Raw genomic sequence first — 16,425 nt, 5'->3', positions numbered from 1 at the left:
CCAGCACCACAGTTCGAAAGCATCATAAAACAATTTTAAAAAGTCCACCAGATACAATGAAAGAGACTCCTTATATGCTGCCAAATGCCTGAGAGAAGAGGGCAGTTTAACCAGACGCCAAAAAGATGACGATGTTGGTGCCAGGCGGACCTCATTAGGGAGATTATTCCAAAAATGGGGGGCCACCACTGAGTAGGCCCTCTTCCTTGTTGCTGCCCGCCGAGCCTCCCTCAGATGAAGCTCCTGGAGGAAGGCCTTAGATGCAGAGTGTAGTGTATGGGTTGGTTCATGCCAAGAGAGGCGTTCCGTCGGGTACTGTGGTCCCGAGCCATATGAGGCTTTATAGGTCAAAACCAGCACTTTGAATTGGGCTCGGAAGCAAATAGGCAGCCAGTGCAAGCGGGCCAGAATCAGGAGGGCCCCCAAGCTACCCCCAAAGCAGTTTATGGCTTTGTTGTTTGAAAAGCAGGTGGTAGCTTCTTACTGTAAAGCAGGACTCTAGTAGAAAATGTTCAAGTTAGAGCATTTTTGTTTTGTTTTTAAAAACATACACACCAAACAATGAGCTGGATATAGTGAAATGTAAGGAAACTTTATTTTTTTGAGTAATGTGGGTAGTATTTGATTTGCTAGTAATACTGTAATACCATATTACTACGGTAATACTGACCAAATGCTAAACCTAGTATGAAACAAGGTGCCAAGGTGGGTATGTGTGTGCTTAAAAAAGCAAAAAACATAAACCCAACTTGGAATCTTTATTCTGAGTGCACATGCAGCCCAATGCTAATATTTGTGCAGAAGTAATTTCTACTTATTTCAATGGACTTACAAGCAAGTGTGTAAGATTGTAATTTCAAGTTGTAAGTCTTGATCAATGACAAAGTTGATAATTTCAGCTGCATTGCTAACCTTCCAAATTTTGAAGGAAGTTCCGTCAAATGTGTTAGTCCTAATCCAGAATAAATTAGCAGCCCCAATACTCACTGAAATCAACAGGACAAGTTAATCATAACTACCTTAAATCCCATTAACTTCAATGAGACTTAGATGCAGCTGCCCTTCTGATGGTTCAGAAATAATGTATTTAGGATTAAGCTACTAGGACGTTGACTTTTCTCTCCACCAGTAAAACCTTGTTTCCTCTAATTTTCCTTTCTCTCCTCCCAATCCCAATTAACCTTTTCATATTTTGTTTTAAAACCAGTATATTTCAATCATTGTATGTTCACTGGGGCATAAACTGTAGGCAGAGGAAAAGAATATTATTCTCATCAATCATTTTCCTTATGCTGAAAATACAGTAACATGATACTAATGACGCACTTCCTTGGAAATCATTCCAAGGCACAGTCACTTCAAAAATGGTGGAGTCAGTATCAAGGCATCAGTTGCCGCCTTCTCCATTTTAACTTTCCTTTTCTGGCTCATTGGAAACAATTGATCGATTGTAGTTTAAAACCACCTGATAAGTTCTCTGGCCAGTGTACAAGAACATAATATAAAAATTTAAACAAAGAATAAAAACAGCTGAATAAATAAAACAAGCAGCAAAGAATGAAACCATCCCAGCACATGAAACCAAATTAAAACCACCAGCAGCAAAGTGCTGAAAACACTAAGAACAGTTCTTAAAAAACCTGGAAGAATAAAAAGGTCTTTACCTGACACCAAAAAGACCATAAAGTAGGCACCAGGTAAGCCCCTCTGGGTAGAGCATTCCACAAATGGGGTGCCACCGCTCAAAAGGCTGTCTCATAGCTACCTGCCTCACCTCATTTGGCAGGGGCACCTGGTGGAAGGCCTCAGATGATGATCTTAATGTCTAGGAGATGTTCCTTCAGGTAACCTGGCCCCAAGCTCTTTAGCACTTTAAAGATCAAAACCAGCACTGAATTGGGCCCGGAAATGGACTGGTAGAAAGTGCAGATGGAGAAGTATTGGCATAATATGGTCACATTGGCCAGTCCCAGTTAACAGTCTAGCCGCCCTATTTTGGATTAACTGAGGATTTCTGGACTATTTTCAAATGTAGACCCATGTATAACACATTGCAATAATCTAAACGGGAAGTTACCAGAGTGTGAATAATTGTCACAAGGCTGTTTCTATCCAGACAGAGTCGTAGTTGGTATAGCAGCCTAAACTGATAAAAGACTGAGCCACTGAGGCCACCTGTACCTCTAGTGACAATGATGGATCTAAGAGCACCCCCAAACTACAAACATGCTGCTTTATGAGGAGTGTAACCCCCTCCAGAACAAACTGAATACCACTTAACTGGACAGATGGACCACCCACAACAAGTATCTCTGTCTTGTCTGGATTGAGTCTCAATTTATTGGCCCTTATCCAGTCCATTACCCTGCCTAACCACTGGTCCAGAATAACAACTGGTTGAAAGTTATCAGGTAATATTAATTATGCTTTTGAAATGTTATAAATATATCAAGTATAGAGTTAGTGGCAATCACATTTTAATGAAAAATCATGAATATTAATTCTATACGCAATATTTGTCTTGGCTATTGTTGCCTTTCATTTTATTTAACATAGTAAGTTTTTGTCATTGGGGGGGATGTTGTTTCTGTTTAAACTATGTTCATTATTTTAAGTTTGAAAAGTGGAATAATGTGGGAGGGGGTTAATGGTTAGGAATGGATTATTATTATTCCCTTTATTTTACAAATTTCACATTCAGGATGATTTATGCTAAATCTTCACATTATATGATTGTTTTCATCTCTTTCTTTTCTCTAAACTAGATGCAATCTATTGGGGGGAAAAATAAACACTTAATTGATAAATGATTGGAAAAACCCAATGGCCCAGTTCACATGGCATGATAAGATAGACCTTTTTGAATTCTGTTTTACCACGAATGAGCAAGTGTGCTGGTACTGTTGGCTTATGACTCTGGCTTGTTAGGAAACCAGAGTTCTGGGTTCATACATCATGCGAAACAAACCATGAACAGAGACTCCCTGGCTTGTTTAGTCACTCCTGCTGGCAGGAGGAGCTAAGCACAAGCTATCATGCAGTGTGCACCAGCATGCTTGCTCATTTATGGTAAGAACTACAATTTTTTTCTGGCTTACTGTGACGTCTGAATGCATACCACAAGAAGTCATACCAGTGGGAGACAGGACAGAGGGAGAAAGAAAACTTGACTTCACCTGGCTCTCACATCTGAAAGTGAACATCTTGGGAATGCTGGGAGTTGGAGGATGTTTTTCTGTCTAAATGTGCACAGTGACATAACTTCCATGCAAACAAGCTTAGTATAACCATGTGCTAGATATGCCCACTTATTAACTAACATATTCAACATTCTCCAGATTATAAGATTTCTCCAAAGAATCTCCAGTTTCAACTCACGCACAGCATTCATATGTATTTGCCTAAATCAAAATCAATTGCCAGTATCAAAAATCACAGGAAAAAATGCTTTGTTTTTAAAACTGTTTATTGGCAGGGAAGGGAAAGACAGGCACTCCGAAATTACAGAGAAAGTGCTCCAGTGGGGAGCTAGATCTTCAAAGCACTCAGATCTGTGCCAGTAACTTCACTCGTTAGGACTTGACACTGTGGACCACTTTAGGGCTAGTTCACTAATCAAACTGTGCTCTGCAGTTTTCTACTATAGGAAAAATGATGACAGATTTTAATGACATCAGAAAACAATGATCTGACTGACTTCCAACTGTTGCTCAATCACTCATGTTCATGAAACAGCTACAGGTATAACTACAGGTATATATTATGCCTAACTTACTACAGTGACCTCTCTTCCTAAAGGCACTAGCTATAAATTAAGAAAAGAAGGAAAACAAAACATAGTATTAAGGTATCTCTTAAAAACAATAAATTGCTTGTATGGACTTCTATTTTTGTTTCAACATACATTCATGCTTTAACTGTACAACTTTAAAATAATAAAAAATCATCATTTTTGGCATCACAACTGATAAAATGGGACATGCAGAGAAGACACAGTTAAAAAAAAACTTCAGTGCATCATTTGTCAGAATGAAGCAGTTCCTAATGTTCTGTAATTATTACATTCGAAATACAAAGCAAAATCCACCCCTAGATACATTTTTCTTCAGCATTATTTATCTGCTTTTCCACAGCTTTTCCAAGATCTTTGGATCATAAAATCTATGCTTGTGGTATATGAAATTAAATTGCAATGTGATGTCTTTAATAGTCTTCATAGTACAGCACGGCAAAAAGATAAGGTGTCTGGATTTATTGTTCAATTTCAAGGCTATCCATCTTTAAATCAGGTGGTTTAAAGCTGATCACTTCTTCATATGTAAGTTCTTTTAAAAAAGGAAGAGAGAAAACAGTGTGGATATGAAATATGAACAATTTAGATATGTATCAGAATTTGACGCCATACACACTCCATGAACTCAGAAGGAACACACAATATTCAAGGAATTTGCTTTTTATGGTATGAATAATTTGTTTTCTAATTTTATTTGTTTGATTTACCAAGAGCCTGATCTTCAGATTTCCTGGGCCAGTAACTGGGAGTTGGATCCAGATTTAGGTGCATGCAACTGGGTTGGCAGAAGTGGACTTCCCTGCCCCCTCCTCCCCGTGGCAGAACCTCTAGTTGCCTGAAAATCCTACACAGAGTTGGGGGACCCTGCTGAATGGCATGGGTTTGTGGTACATGGGGCCAACCCCCATTCAGAGGGTCTGCTAGCCTTCTGTGTAGCATTTTGGAGGGGTAGCCGTGGGGAGGCGGGAGTGGGGAAATCTGCTTCCACCAGCCCGCCTGCATGTGCCTAAATCTGAATTCAACCCTATATTCTTAAAGATGGGCTGTGCTGACTATCACAAATCATGATGATGCACCACCGGAAACAAACCTTTCTCTAGCACTGGGGATGAATGTTCTGGTTCTGCTAGAGAGACATCTCAAAATACAGCCGGAGGGACCCTGGAGACATGATAGTTCTCTTCACAGAGAGCGCTTCCATGTACAGATATGCACAAAAGGGGTTATATTCTGCCATCGGTGCAGTTCAGGAAACTCATAACCTTTAGTTTTATGCTTATATCCCTCTGTTTTAAAAGCTCAGAGTGCTTCCAGTGGTCTTCCTTCCAGGTACTGATTAAGTATAAACCCACTTAGGGAGCAATCCTATGGCCGCTAGACACTGTCTAGAGGGCCATAGGATATGCTCATTTCCGGGAACTGACCTTGGAGCCTACGCTCCAAGGTCGGTTCCCAGAAAGCTGACCACCCCCTTTGTCCGCGCTGCCTCCGAGGCAGTGCGGAGAACCCCCGTCTTCTGCACTCGAAAGAGGAGCATGGAGCGACTGCAAAGGGGCATTCCGGGAGGTGTTCCGGGGCGCGGAGAGCAGAGCTGTGCGTACGACACATCCAACATGTCGTATGGCAGCTTCCTCTCCCAGTCGGCCCCCCCGCTGCTAGACAGCCGAAAATGGCTGTCTAGCAAAAAATAGCAAGGCAGGAGAGGCGCAGAGGGAATGATCCCCCCCGTGCCTCTCCTGCCTTGCTTTGGATAGGTGGTCGCCTCCAAACCTGGAGGCAGCTGCCTATCTAGTTAGGATTGCGCCCTTAGTTTTATTAGATGAAGTTGGCCTAGTTTCATCCATGATTTCACATGTCCGAAGTAGCCCTGGCAGAGTGCCTGTGAGCGGTGGGTCTGTAATGCCTTTCATTTTATATAAAGAAGATGGTTTTCTATTAAATGTTTCCAAATTCTGCAGAAATAGCCTTTTTCTTTTTATATCTCAAAATAAAGCTAAGCAAAAAATCCCCCCAAGGGTCTGATAGCCATTGAGCTAAACCAGGCGAAGAGATTTCATTTCTTTGTGCAGTTCTTTAGTCCTAAAAATGGAATCAAAGGGTTCTTTAAAATAGTCACAAACCCTGATTTTCATTTTCTGTTTGCCTTCTAGAATGTTGAAAAGACTCCATGAAACTGATAAAGAACTGCCACTTGAACAAATCTTTAAAGAGAACTCTTATGTAAGACTGCCCAGGCACCAAATTATTCGCTGTATGGAATGAAAGTACGTATTTCCTTGAATACAGCAGCAGAAATATTAATTCTGCTACTGCTTGGAGAAAAAAAAAATTGAACAGCCCAGTATACCAACATAAATTAAGTGTCAAAATATACACCCCTGGTATTTTTTCCTGCCACTTCTAAATGGAAAAAGTGCTATTGGAAGACATTTTCTGAAGCTAGATAAAATCACAGCAGAAGTCATGAAAAAAGAATTGCAAGCACAGTTTCCATGATCTACTCATATCCTCCTGAAATGGGGTTTCAATGAAAATTTAATGGGGTCTTACTGTTAACCTGGTGTGAAGCAGCAGGTGCCAGCTATCTAAATATCAAGCTAAGGGGTGGCACCTGCTTGCGGCGTACTAGGTCAGCAGTAAGACCCCATTAAATTTTCATCTAAACCCAATTTCAAGAACATATAAGTAGATCATGGAAACTGTGCTTGCAATTCTGCGCAGCGGATGGTTTTTTTTTTTTTACCCCCAATAGTTTAAAAGCCAAGCACAGGACATATAACTATATTTGCTCTGGAAAAAAACATTAAGAAGAATGATAACATCAGTTGTATTTTCAGTTTAATGTTGTCTATGCAACTGTTCTAAGGAAGCCATGTTTTGTGGAAAACAGTTTCTTAGCAAGGAAAAATAGATAAAACGTGAAGCCTTTCTGTCTAAAGCACAGCCAACTGTAGGCCTGGCAGAACTTCAAATGCTGAAAATGTAGGCACAATTCAGGATGGATGATATGTATGCAGGCAAGAAGGAGGACACACTTCCATCTACAGTTGTAGAATGAAGGGAATGATGATGATGATGATGATGATGATGGGTTGGATCCAGGATCTGCTTTCTGTGGATGGAAGAGTTCAGCTCACAGAAGATGCCTCTGCCTGATTTTGGGGGATCCCCTCTGCCCCCTCACCACAGCTCACCCCATCCAGTAGGGTCCATTGACCTCTGTGTACCAATGTAATGGAGTTGGAGGGGCTGCCATGGGGAGGACAGAGTGGGGAAGTACGCTTCTGCCTGCCAAGTTGCATGTGGCTAAATCTGGACCCAACCCAATGTATTATTCTTCCTCCTCCTATTTCTATACTGCCTAGAAGAGTTTACAATAAAAACAAAAAACAGTAAGTCACATCTCAAAAATCATAAAAGTAAAAAAGTATAAAACCAATTTACAAAATTGCTCTCAAATTCATAAATATCCAATTCAGCAAGTTGTGAAGAGGACCATTTCAGTTCTTCTGCTTACCTTCAGAGTCCTGTTGGAATAAAATATTGTAATACATTTCCTAAAAACCTTCACATGTCTTGTCTAATCTATATTAGATGACAGGAAACCAATAGCCTACATAGGCTATGGAGGGAGCAATCCTATGGCCACTAGTCAGTGGCTAGATGGCCATAGGATATCTGGTTTTCCAGGAGCCAATCTTGGAGCCCATGCTCCAAGGTCGGTTCCCAGAGAACTGACCTTCCCCCCATTCCGTGCTGCCTCACAAGAGGAGCGTGGAGCGGCCAAAACTGGGCATTCCAGGGGGCGTTCCAGGGCGGGGAAGGTGGAAATGCCAGTACAACTCATTCTGTGTGTCTGGCAGCCTCCTCCCCCGCTCCACCTTCCCATGGCTACACAGCCAAAATCGGCTGTCTAGCTGCAAATGCAGAGCAGGAGAAGTGCGGAGGGAATGATCCCCTCCATGCTTCTCCTGCCCTGCATTGGATAGGTAGTTGCCTCTGAGTTTGCAGGCTCCCGACTACCTATCCCCATTGGATTGCACCCTAAATAGAACTAGCTTTGTCCCACCATTTTTTGTACTTCTATAGCTGTATGCCCACCAGAAATTATCTTCAGTTTGTTTACCTTTATGCAAGATTATTATTTGTTGATCATTCTACCATAGGCAGGAATTCCAAACATGGAGATATTTAATAAAAGTTGTGCTTTAAACATTTTTATTTTCTCCTCTTTTATTTTTTTCTTTAAATTTCAATCACAGAACAAAACAATTCCTTACCTTTCCATTCATCTATAACCCGTTCTTTATTCTCTATTGATTCATCATACAGTTCCGCCTCAGGTTCATCGTCAGGATCATGGTATTGTACAAAGTAAGGATGAGCAAGTGCTTCTGAGGCAGTTATTCTTTTATCGCTGTCCAGGATAAGCATTTTCTCAAGAAGATCCACAGCTACAATTTTAAAAACAAAACTCAAAATAAAGTTGCTAATCCATTTTACCTTATCCAACAAAAAAGCGTACAGATATTTTGGCCTTCAAAGTCAAAATGTACATGCCTTCCCCAACCTAATCTCAAGGTAGCAATTCGTTTCCTATTCAGGATGCAAAAATATATAAAAATCTATTTTAGAGGGAGAACATAGCATAATCAACATCTTTGCTAGGTACAATTTTATGCAGTACATTTTGTATTCAAGCATCATTCCCAATACAAAATGCATGCAGTCAGTTATGAAAGGCACCCAAGTTGTAGAAATTATGACTTTCCCCTTCAAAATGCAGATGAGCCATGATGAATGGGAAAGATGAGATCTTTCATGTTGCTTTTTGAAGAAAATAAGTATTCATGTACATAGGTATCCCACTTAAGTGATGCCATATGCACTCTGAAACCAGTTTCTACATACAAAATCTATTGTACAAAGCATCCTTTAATTACTAGCATGAGCACAGCTTATTAACTGCTAGTTAGCGATTAGCATAATCACAGCCAATATGTGAAGGCTGTCTGGCAGGAAGTGCTAATCTGTTGTGATGTCACATCTGGTTGCCATTGGCTTAACCCTTTTGATATTACAAGAGGCTGGACAACCTTGAACCAGGTAGCTATACGCTAATGGGTACATAGACTTTGAATTAAAAAGCCTATGAGTAATTTTGGCTAATTTTTTTATTGAAAGGGAAAAGACAGACTAGTATCCACTTGCAGCTTAAGTGTGCAATAGACAACTTGATCCTCAAAACAAGGCTACATTTAAGTGAGGGATGTTGAACCTGTTTCAGCCCAAGGGCTGAATTATATTTTGGAGAAGCTTGGGGGTGGGGAGGTGGGAGATGCATTCCAGTTTTGGGTGGGGCCAAAATTGTCAGCATATTGTAGCTTGAAGCTCTTACAGCCAGTAACTAAGCATTAGGAGAGGCATTTCAACCTTTTAGAATGGGGGGAAACTATGCAAAAGCCAGGAAACCACCAAACGATTGGTGGTTGGGGCAAATGGGGTGGAGCCGGGGGAGGGGCATGGCCAGTTCAAGAGCCATGGAAAGCCTGACTGAGATCCCATGCAGGCCAGATTTGACCCACAGGCCTGAGATTCAACACCCCTGATTTAAGTGTTGCATGGTCATCACCCCTTCACACATCTGTGTGAGAGTTGTATAGGCAAAAGAATGCAGGGTAGAGGGGTGGGTATCCTTGAGGAAACCTTTTCCCCTGCTTGCAAATAACACAATTTGGGAGTGGAATATGTAATGGGACCTACCATAGTAGTGGTCCATAGTAAGTACCTGTCTTCACAGGGCTGTTGTGCTGGTATTTGCCAAACAAAAGGAGGGAGGAAAGAAAGGAAGATTCCCTATCCCATTCCACTATTCAACAAATAAGGGCTGATAATGTATTATCATTCTCATAACCACCAAAAGGATAGTTTCTGAAAAGCAGGAGTCACATGGTAGTCTCTTATAAGCTAGTTTACAGTTCCTGAAACAGCATGGGGAGATGGCCCCTGAAACCTCCATTGATGCAGTTACTAACTCTTCTTCAGATTTCTGAGCAGCTACAGAAGGGAGGTGATGCTGAGTTTAAAGGTCTCAACTCAAAATGAAAGGAGAAATCCTTTTGGAATTCCTCACTGCCCAGTGCAGTACTTCTGTTGCTAGACCTAGTATTCAACTGGAGATATTTGGACATTCACGTCACTGTATTTTTTCCATCAGAGTTGACTATGCCTCTGTAAAACATCCATACTAAATACTTAAACCTCAGAAATTCTTACCTAATGGGTTAGCTCCGCGAAACACTGCTTTCAGATCCTGTTGCGGCATCTGCGGTAGAGATTCTATGTACTTTCTGGCCTGCAATAAAGGAAGGCATATATGCATGCACTTATGTCTCTGGTCAAAAATGAATGTTCACCCTTGGAAAAGTAACATACATAACTGTTATGGTATCCAGACCTGAAAATAACTGCATTTAATTACAATCAGCCATCCCTGAAGATGTGCAAGGTTTACAGATATCAGTCTGGAGGAAGAAAGGTTACAGAATTACAACCAGGTGATGGAGGCAGTCACTTTTCAGGTTGTTCTTTTCAACCAGCTCACCTTTACTAAAAGTAGATTTAAATTAGGCACTGCAAAGTGTCTGACATAACCTCCTTTATTAAATACATGACTGCAGAATCTCCACAGTCCTGTAGAGATTAAATAGAATGGCTATGATCTCCAAAAAGATGCTGTATCTTCTGTTCCCAGTGAAGCATGTATAGTCATTATCTTAACAGGAATATCCTCATAAATGTCAAAACATACTATCATAGCAATAAAAAGGGAAAGAGTGCCATTCTCTCTCATGTGCAAATTAAGACCCAAATGGTAATTCTGACTAATTATATCAATTATTTTCTATTCCATGTTTTCTAACCCACATCCCTACTTTTCATATCAAAAAGCCATTAATGGATGTTAGCAGCTCAAATATGCTTGATCTCAGCATGGCAAACCCATCCTTTCCCTGTTCTACTTTGGCACTCAAAATTGCAGCCTTCTGAGGCTGTTTTTCATTAAAAAAAACACACCACAAACACAACACAAAAAACTGTCAAACCTATTTACGTGCATTTGAACATTAAGTCTGACTCTCAATGGGACTTCTGATTAAGATTCAACAGGAGTTTGACTATATCTTGTTTACTTGCCAGTCTTTCTTCCAAGTTACAGTAAGTTCCTCGGGTAACCATTGTTTAGAACCTAGAGCATTAAATAATTCTGATTCTGGGAACATCACCAAACATTTTAGGATAGCTCTCCACCTGAATTAGTAATGTACATCAGTTTCTATACAACACGTAGCAAACAGAATCCAAGCATGCATTCATCCATGATACCATGGTCCACTACTCTGCACAGAATAAGGTCCTTTGTTCACACTCCAGACAGATGTGGAAGTCTGTCGTCTTCTCCCTGCTGATGATAATGGATGTCAACAAAATCTAGTCTCTAAAGGGGAATCCAATGGTATCTGTCCACTGAAAAAACAATATATGTCAGCGGAACAGTTTTCCCATCCCCCTGCAGACCACTGTACTCTCCAAAAATCTGCTCTGGACTGTTTGACCCCAGGGAGCAGATGGGGGGGGGGGAAGTGGGGGGGCTGTAGGGCGGAAGGGAAAGTTCTATTCCAATGTTGAAAAAGCATTAGTCAGCTTGTGCAACACTGGCAAAAAACTTGCCCAAAAACGGTCTAGGGAAAAGAACAACTTCTTTAGGTGGGCATCCTCTTTCTCCCTGCATTTGGGAGAACTGGAGGTGTCATCCATTTCTCAAGATTTCACAATAAGTCTGCATTCCAGGTCATAAACAACCCAACTTCCTAGGGGATAACACATCTGGCCACCCTACAGCTGAGCTCCTAAGGAAATATTCATTTCCTCAATATTAGCAGTGGATAGGAAACAGGAACCCTGCATGTATGTTGCATGCAGGAACATGTATGTTGCACTCAGAATGTGGCTGGGACTTGGAGAAGGAAGTCTGTTTCCAAAACCGATGGTATTGGAACTGTTAAAAACTGCTTTCCTGCCTCCATACACCTAGTTTGAGCACATCAGCGTGATTCTTTGTCTTCTGCATCATTAGAGAGGTAATAACTACAAGCCAGGAGAAAGAGCACTTTTTTCCTCCTTGAATGACTGTCGGCTTACTTTCTTCCATTTGGATTGCAGTCATATTGTTCTTGCATGATCGGAACCAAATGGTAACCACTGAATCTTTTAAATTCTTTGAATCTAAGAATCAGTTAGTATAATTTACAAGATCCTTTCTACAGAAAAGTTTTCAAGGTCCATGTCACTAGAAAGAAAATCACCTGGATAGTATGAGATGGAACAGAGCTTTTCTTGTAATTATTTCACTCACTGTTGCCTCTTTCTAAGCTTTCGGCAAAGTAAATACATTTGTTAATTTTGATTTGCCCTCTTCATCCAGTGAAGTCAGGCCCAATTCATACATTATTCTTAACCATCTTGATTGCTGTTTTTATATCCATAAATACATTTTTATTTCAGTTGGCACTTGGATAATTTTATGGAGCTATGTTTTAGTGAATCCCCTTCATGGATCACTGCCTTGTTGTGGCAAGGGGGCTTGTGTAACTCGGTGAAGCCATAAGCTATGCCGTGCAGGGCCACCCAAGATGGACAGGTCATGGTGGAGAGTTTTCACAAAATGTGGTCCACTGGAGAAGGAAATGGCAACCCAATCCAGTATTCTTGCCAAGAAAACCCCATGGAACGTATCACAAGGCTAAAAGGTATGATGCCGGAATATGAGCCCCTCAGGTCGGAAGGTGTCCAATATACTACTAGGGAAGGGCAGAGGGAATTTCCAAGTAGCGCCAGAAAGAGTGAAGCGGCTGGGCCAAAGCTGAAAGGACACTCAGCTGTGGATGTGTCTGGTGGTGAAAAGAAAGCCCGATGCTGTAAAGAACAATATTGTTTAGGAACCTGGAATGTCAGATCAATGAATCAAGGTAAGCTGGAGGTGGTCAAACATGAGATGGCAAGATTGAACATCGACATCTTGGGAATCAGCGAACTAAAACGGACAGGCATGGGCGAATTTAATTCAGGTGACCATTATATCTACTACTGTGGGCACAAATCCCTTAGAAGAAATGGAGTAGCACTCATAGCCAACAAAAGGGTGGGAAAAGCAGTACTGGGGTACAATCTCAAAAATGATAGAATGATCTCAGTACGAATCCAGGGCAAACCATTCAACATCACAGTCATTCAAGTCTATGCCCCAACCACTGAGGCCGAAGAAGCTGAGGTTGATGGGTTCTATGAAGACCTACAACACCTTCTAGAACTAACACCAAAAAAAGATGTCCTCTTCATCATAGGGGATTGGAATGCTAAAGTAGGAAGTCAAGAAATCACCAGGATAACAGGCAAGCATGGCCTTGGTGTACAAAATGAAGCAGGACAAAGACTAATAGAGTTTTGCCAAGAGAACACGCTGATCATAGCAAACACTCTTTTCCAACAGCACAAGAGGTGACTCTACACATGGACATCACCAGATGGTCAATATCGAAATCAGATTGATTATGTACTTTGCAGCCAAAGATGGAGAAGCTCTAAACAGTCAGTAAAAACCACACCTGGAGCTGACTGTGGCTCAGATCATGAGCTGCTTCTTGCAAAATTTCGGCTTAAATTGAAGAACGTTGGGAAAACCACTAAACCATTCAGGTATGACCTAAATCATATCCCTTATGAATATACAGTGGAGGTGAGGAATAGATTTAAGGGATTAGACCGGATAGACAGAGTGCCTGAGGAACTATGGACAGAGGTCCGTAACATTGTTTGTTGTTGTTGTTCAGTCGTTCAGTCGTGTCCGACTCTTCGTGACCCCATGGACCATAGCACGCCAGGCCTTTCTGTCCTGCGCACTCTCCCGGAGTGTGCTCAGGTTCATATTCATTGCATCGGTGATACTATCTAGCCATCTCATTCTCTGCCGTGCCCTTCTCCTTTTGCCTTCAGTCTTTCCCAGCATCAGGGTCTTTTCCAGAGAGTTTTCTCTTCGCATTAGGTGGCCAAAATATTTGAGCTTCAGCTTCAGTATCTGTCCTTCCAATGAGCACTCAGGGTTGATTTCCTTTAGGATGGACTGATTGGACCTCCTTGCAGTCCAGGGGACTCGTAAGAGTCTTCTCCAGCACCACAGTTCGAAAGCATCAATTCTTCGGCGCTCAGCCTTCCTTATAGTCCAGCTCTCGCAGTCATACATTACTACTGGGAAAACCATAGCTTTGATTAGATGGACCTTTGTCGGCAAGGTGATGTCTCTGCTTCTTACTATGCTGTCTACGTTTGCCATAGCTTTCCTCCCAAGGAGCAAGCGTCTTTTAATTTCATGGCTACAGTCACCATCTGCGGTGATCTTGGAGCCCAAGAAAGTAAAATCTGTCACTGCTTCCATTTCTTCCCCTTCTATATGCCAGGAAGTGATAGGGCCAGATGCCATGATCTTCGTTTTTTTAATGTTGAGTTTCAAACCAGCTTTTGCACTCTCCTCTTTCACCCTCAACAAGAGGCTCTTGAGATCCTCTTCACTTTCTGCCATTAGGGTGGTATCGTCTGCATATCTGAGGTTGTTGATAATTCTCCCGGCAATCTTAATTCCGACCTCTGATTCATCCAACCCGGCATTTCTCATGATGTACTCTGCATATAAGTTAAATAAGCAGGGTGACAATATGCAGCCTTGTCGTACTCCTTTCCCAATTTTGAACCACTCGGTTGTTCCATGTCCGGTTCTTACTGTTGCTTCTTGACCCTCGTACAGGTTTCTCCGTAGACAGGTAAGGTGGTCTGGTACTCCCATCACTTTAAGAATTTGCCACAGTTTGTTGTGATCCACACAATCAAAGGCTTTAGCGTAGTCAATGAAGCAGAAATAGACGTTTTTCTGGAATTCTCTTGCTTTCTCCATGATGCAGTGAATGTTGGCGATTTGATCTCTAGTTCCTCTGCCTCTTCGAAACCCAGCTTGTACTTCCGGTAGTTCTCGGTTCGCATACTGCTGAAGCCTAGCTTGTAGGATTTTGAGCATCACCTTGCTGGCATGTGAAATGAACGCAATTGTGCGGTAGTTTGAACACTCTTTGGCGTTGCCCTTCTTTGGAATTGGAATGTAAACTGACCTTTTCCAGTCTTGCGGCCATTGCTGAGTGTTCCAAATTTGTTGGCATATTGAATGCAGCACTTTAACAGCATCATCTTTTAGGATTTTAAATAGCTCAGCTGGAATACTGTCATCTCCGCTAGCTTTGTTGTTACTAATGCTTCCTAAGGCCCACTTGACTTCACTCTCTAGGATGTCCGGCTCAAGTTCAGTGATCGCACTATCATGGTTATCAAGGACATTACTATCATGGCTATCGAGGACATTAAGATCTTTCCTGTATAGTTCTTCTGTGTATTCTTTCCACCTCTTCTTAATCTCATCTGCTTCTCTTAGGTCCCTGCCTTCTTTGTCCTTTATCATGCCCGTCTTTGCACAAAACGTTCCCTTGAGATCTCCAATTTTCTTGAAGAGATCTCTAGTCTTTCCCATTCTGTTGTTTTCCTCAATTTCCTTGCATTGTTCATTTAAGAAGGCCTTCTTGTCTCTCCTTGCTATTCTCTGGAACTCTGCATTCAGTTGGAGATATCTTCCCCTTTCTCCCCTGCTTTTTGCTTCCCTTCTTTCGTGAGCTACTTGTAAAGCCTCATCAGACAGCCACTTGGCTTTCTTGCATTTCTTTTTCTTTGGGATGGATTGAGTTGCTGCCTCCTGAACAATGTTACGGACCTCCGTCCAGGAGACCCTGCTGCTGGGAAAGATTAAAGGCAAAAGGAGAAGGGGACGGCAGAGGATGAGATGGCTAGATAGCATCACCGATGCAATGAATATGAACTTGAGCACGCTCCAGGAGAGAGCGGAGGACAGGAAGGCCTGGCGTGCTATGGTCCATGGGGTCACGAAGAGTCGGACACGACTTAATGACTGAACAGCAATGTTTTAGTGAATACTTAAAAGATACTGGTGCTTTTAATGTTATTTTAATGCTTATGTTGTGTGTTATTTTGTTGTTAGTTTAATAATTTGGATATTTGTCATTGTACTTGTTACTGTATTTTGCTACTGCATATGTAAGCCACCTTGTGAGGACATATAGAAATCTATGTACCAACAACAACAGGTTGTCTGCATCATCCTGCCAAGTGATAAGGAGTATTTTACCATACATACGGCATAGATGTATGGCAGAATATGTGGTAGAACGGTTGTCTGGGATTATATCCACTGAAAGAAGCACTTCCTCTTCCCCATGTATCTGCACCAAAGCAAAATACGATCTATCGAAGGTACGAAGAGCAAGATTCAGATCAGTTATAGTTTTGCGCTACAGAACAAAACATCATTTTACGAAGAACATCATTGTACGAAGACATGACCATGTGGATGTGTCCTCCCACGCCCCCACCATGCCCCCCCCAAACTATGGTTTTTCCAGTTCATCATTTTACAGCTGCATCTAAAAGAAGGGTAGTTCTTTCATGGATTAATGTAGCAT

The 16,425-nt window shown here is 41.6% G+C and overlaps 1 protein-coding gene across 4 annotated transcripts in view; it reads right to left on the bottom strand.

Moving 5' to 3' along the window:
- Positions 1-3,456: 3,456 nt before the first annotated feature.
- MAPK11 (mitogen-activated protein kinase 11) overlaps positions 3,457-16,425 on the bottom strand; it is a 75,249-nt gene continuing 62,280 nt past the window's right edge. For all 4 annotated transcript variants that reach the window (XM_084810904.1, XM_084810905.1, XM_084810906.1 and 1 more), the window contains 3 exons: positions 10,070-10,148; positions 8,074-8,247; positions 3,457-4,325 (listed from right to left, as the gene is read on the bottom strand). In XM_084810904.1, the coding sequence (XP_084667030.1) occupies positions 4,252-4,325; positions 8,074-8,247; positions 10,070-10,148 (327 nt within the window). In that variant the 3' untranslated portion in view covers positions 3,457-4,251. The remainder of the gene's footprint in view (positions 4,326-8,073; positions 8,248-10,069; positions 10,149-16,425) is intronic.

Source organism: Heloderma suspectum, chromosome 7 (genome assembly GCF_057233095.1).
Source record: "Heloderma suspectum isolate Gila_16-S chromosome 7, 16-S_ref, whole genome shotgun sequence".
NCBI lineage: Eukaryota > Metazoa > Chordata > Lepidosauria > Squamata > Helodermatidae > Heloderma > Heloderma suspectum.
This window is presented reverse-complemented; position numbering and strand designations above follow the sequence as displayed.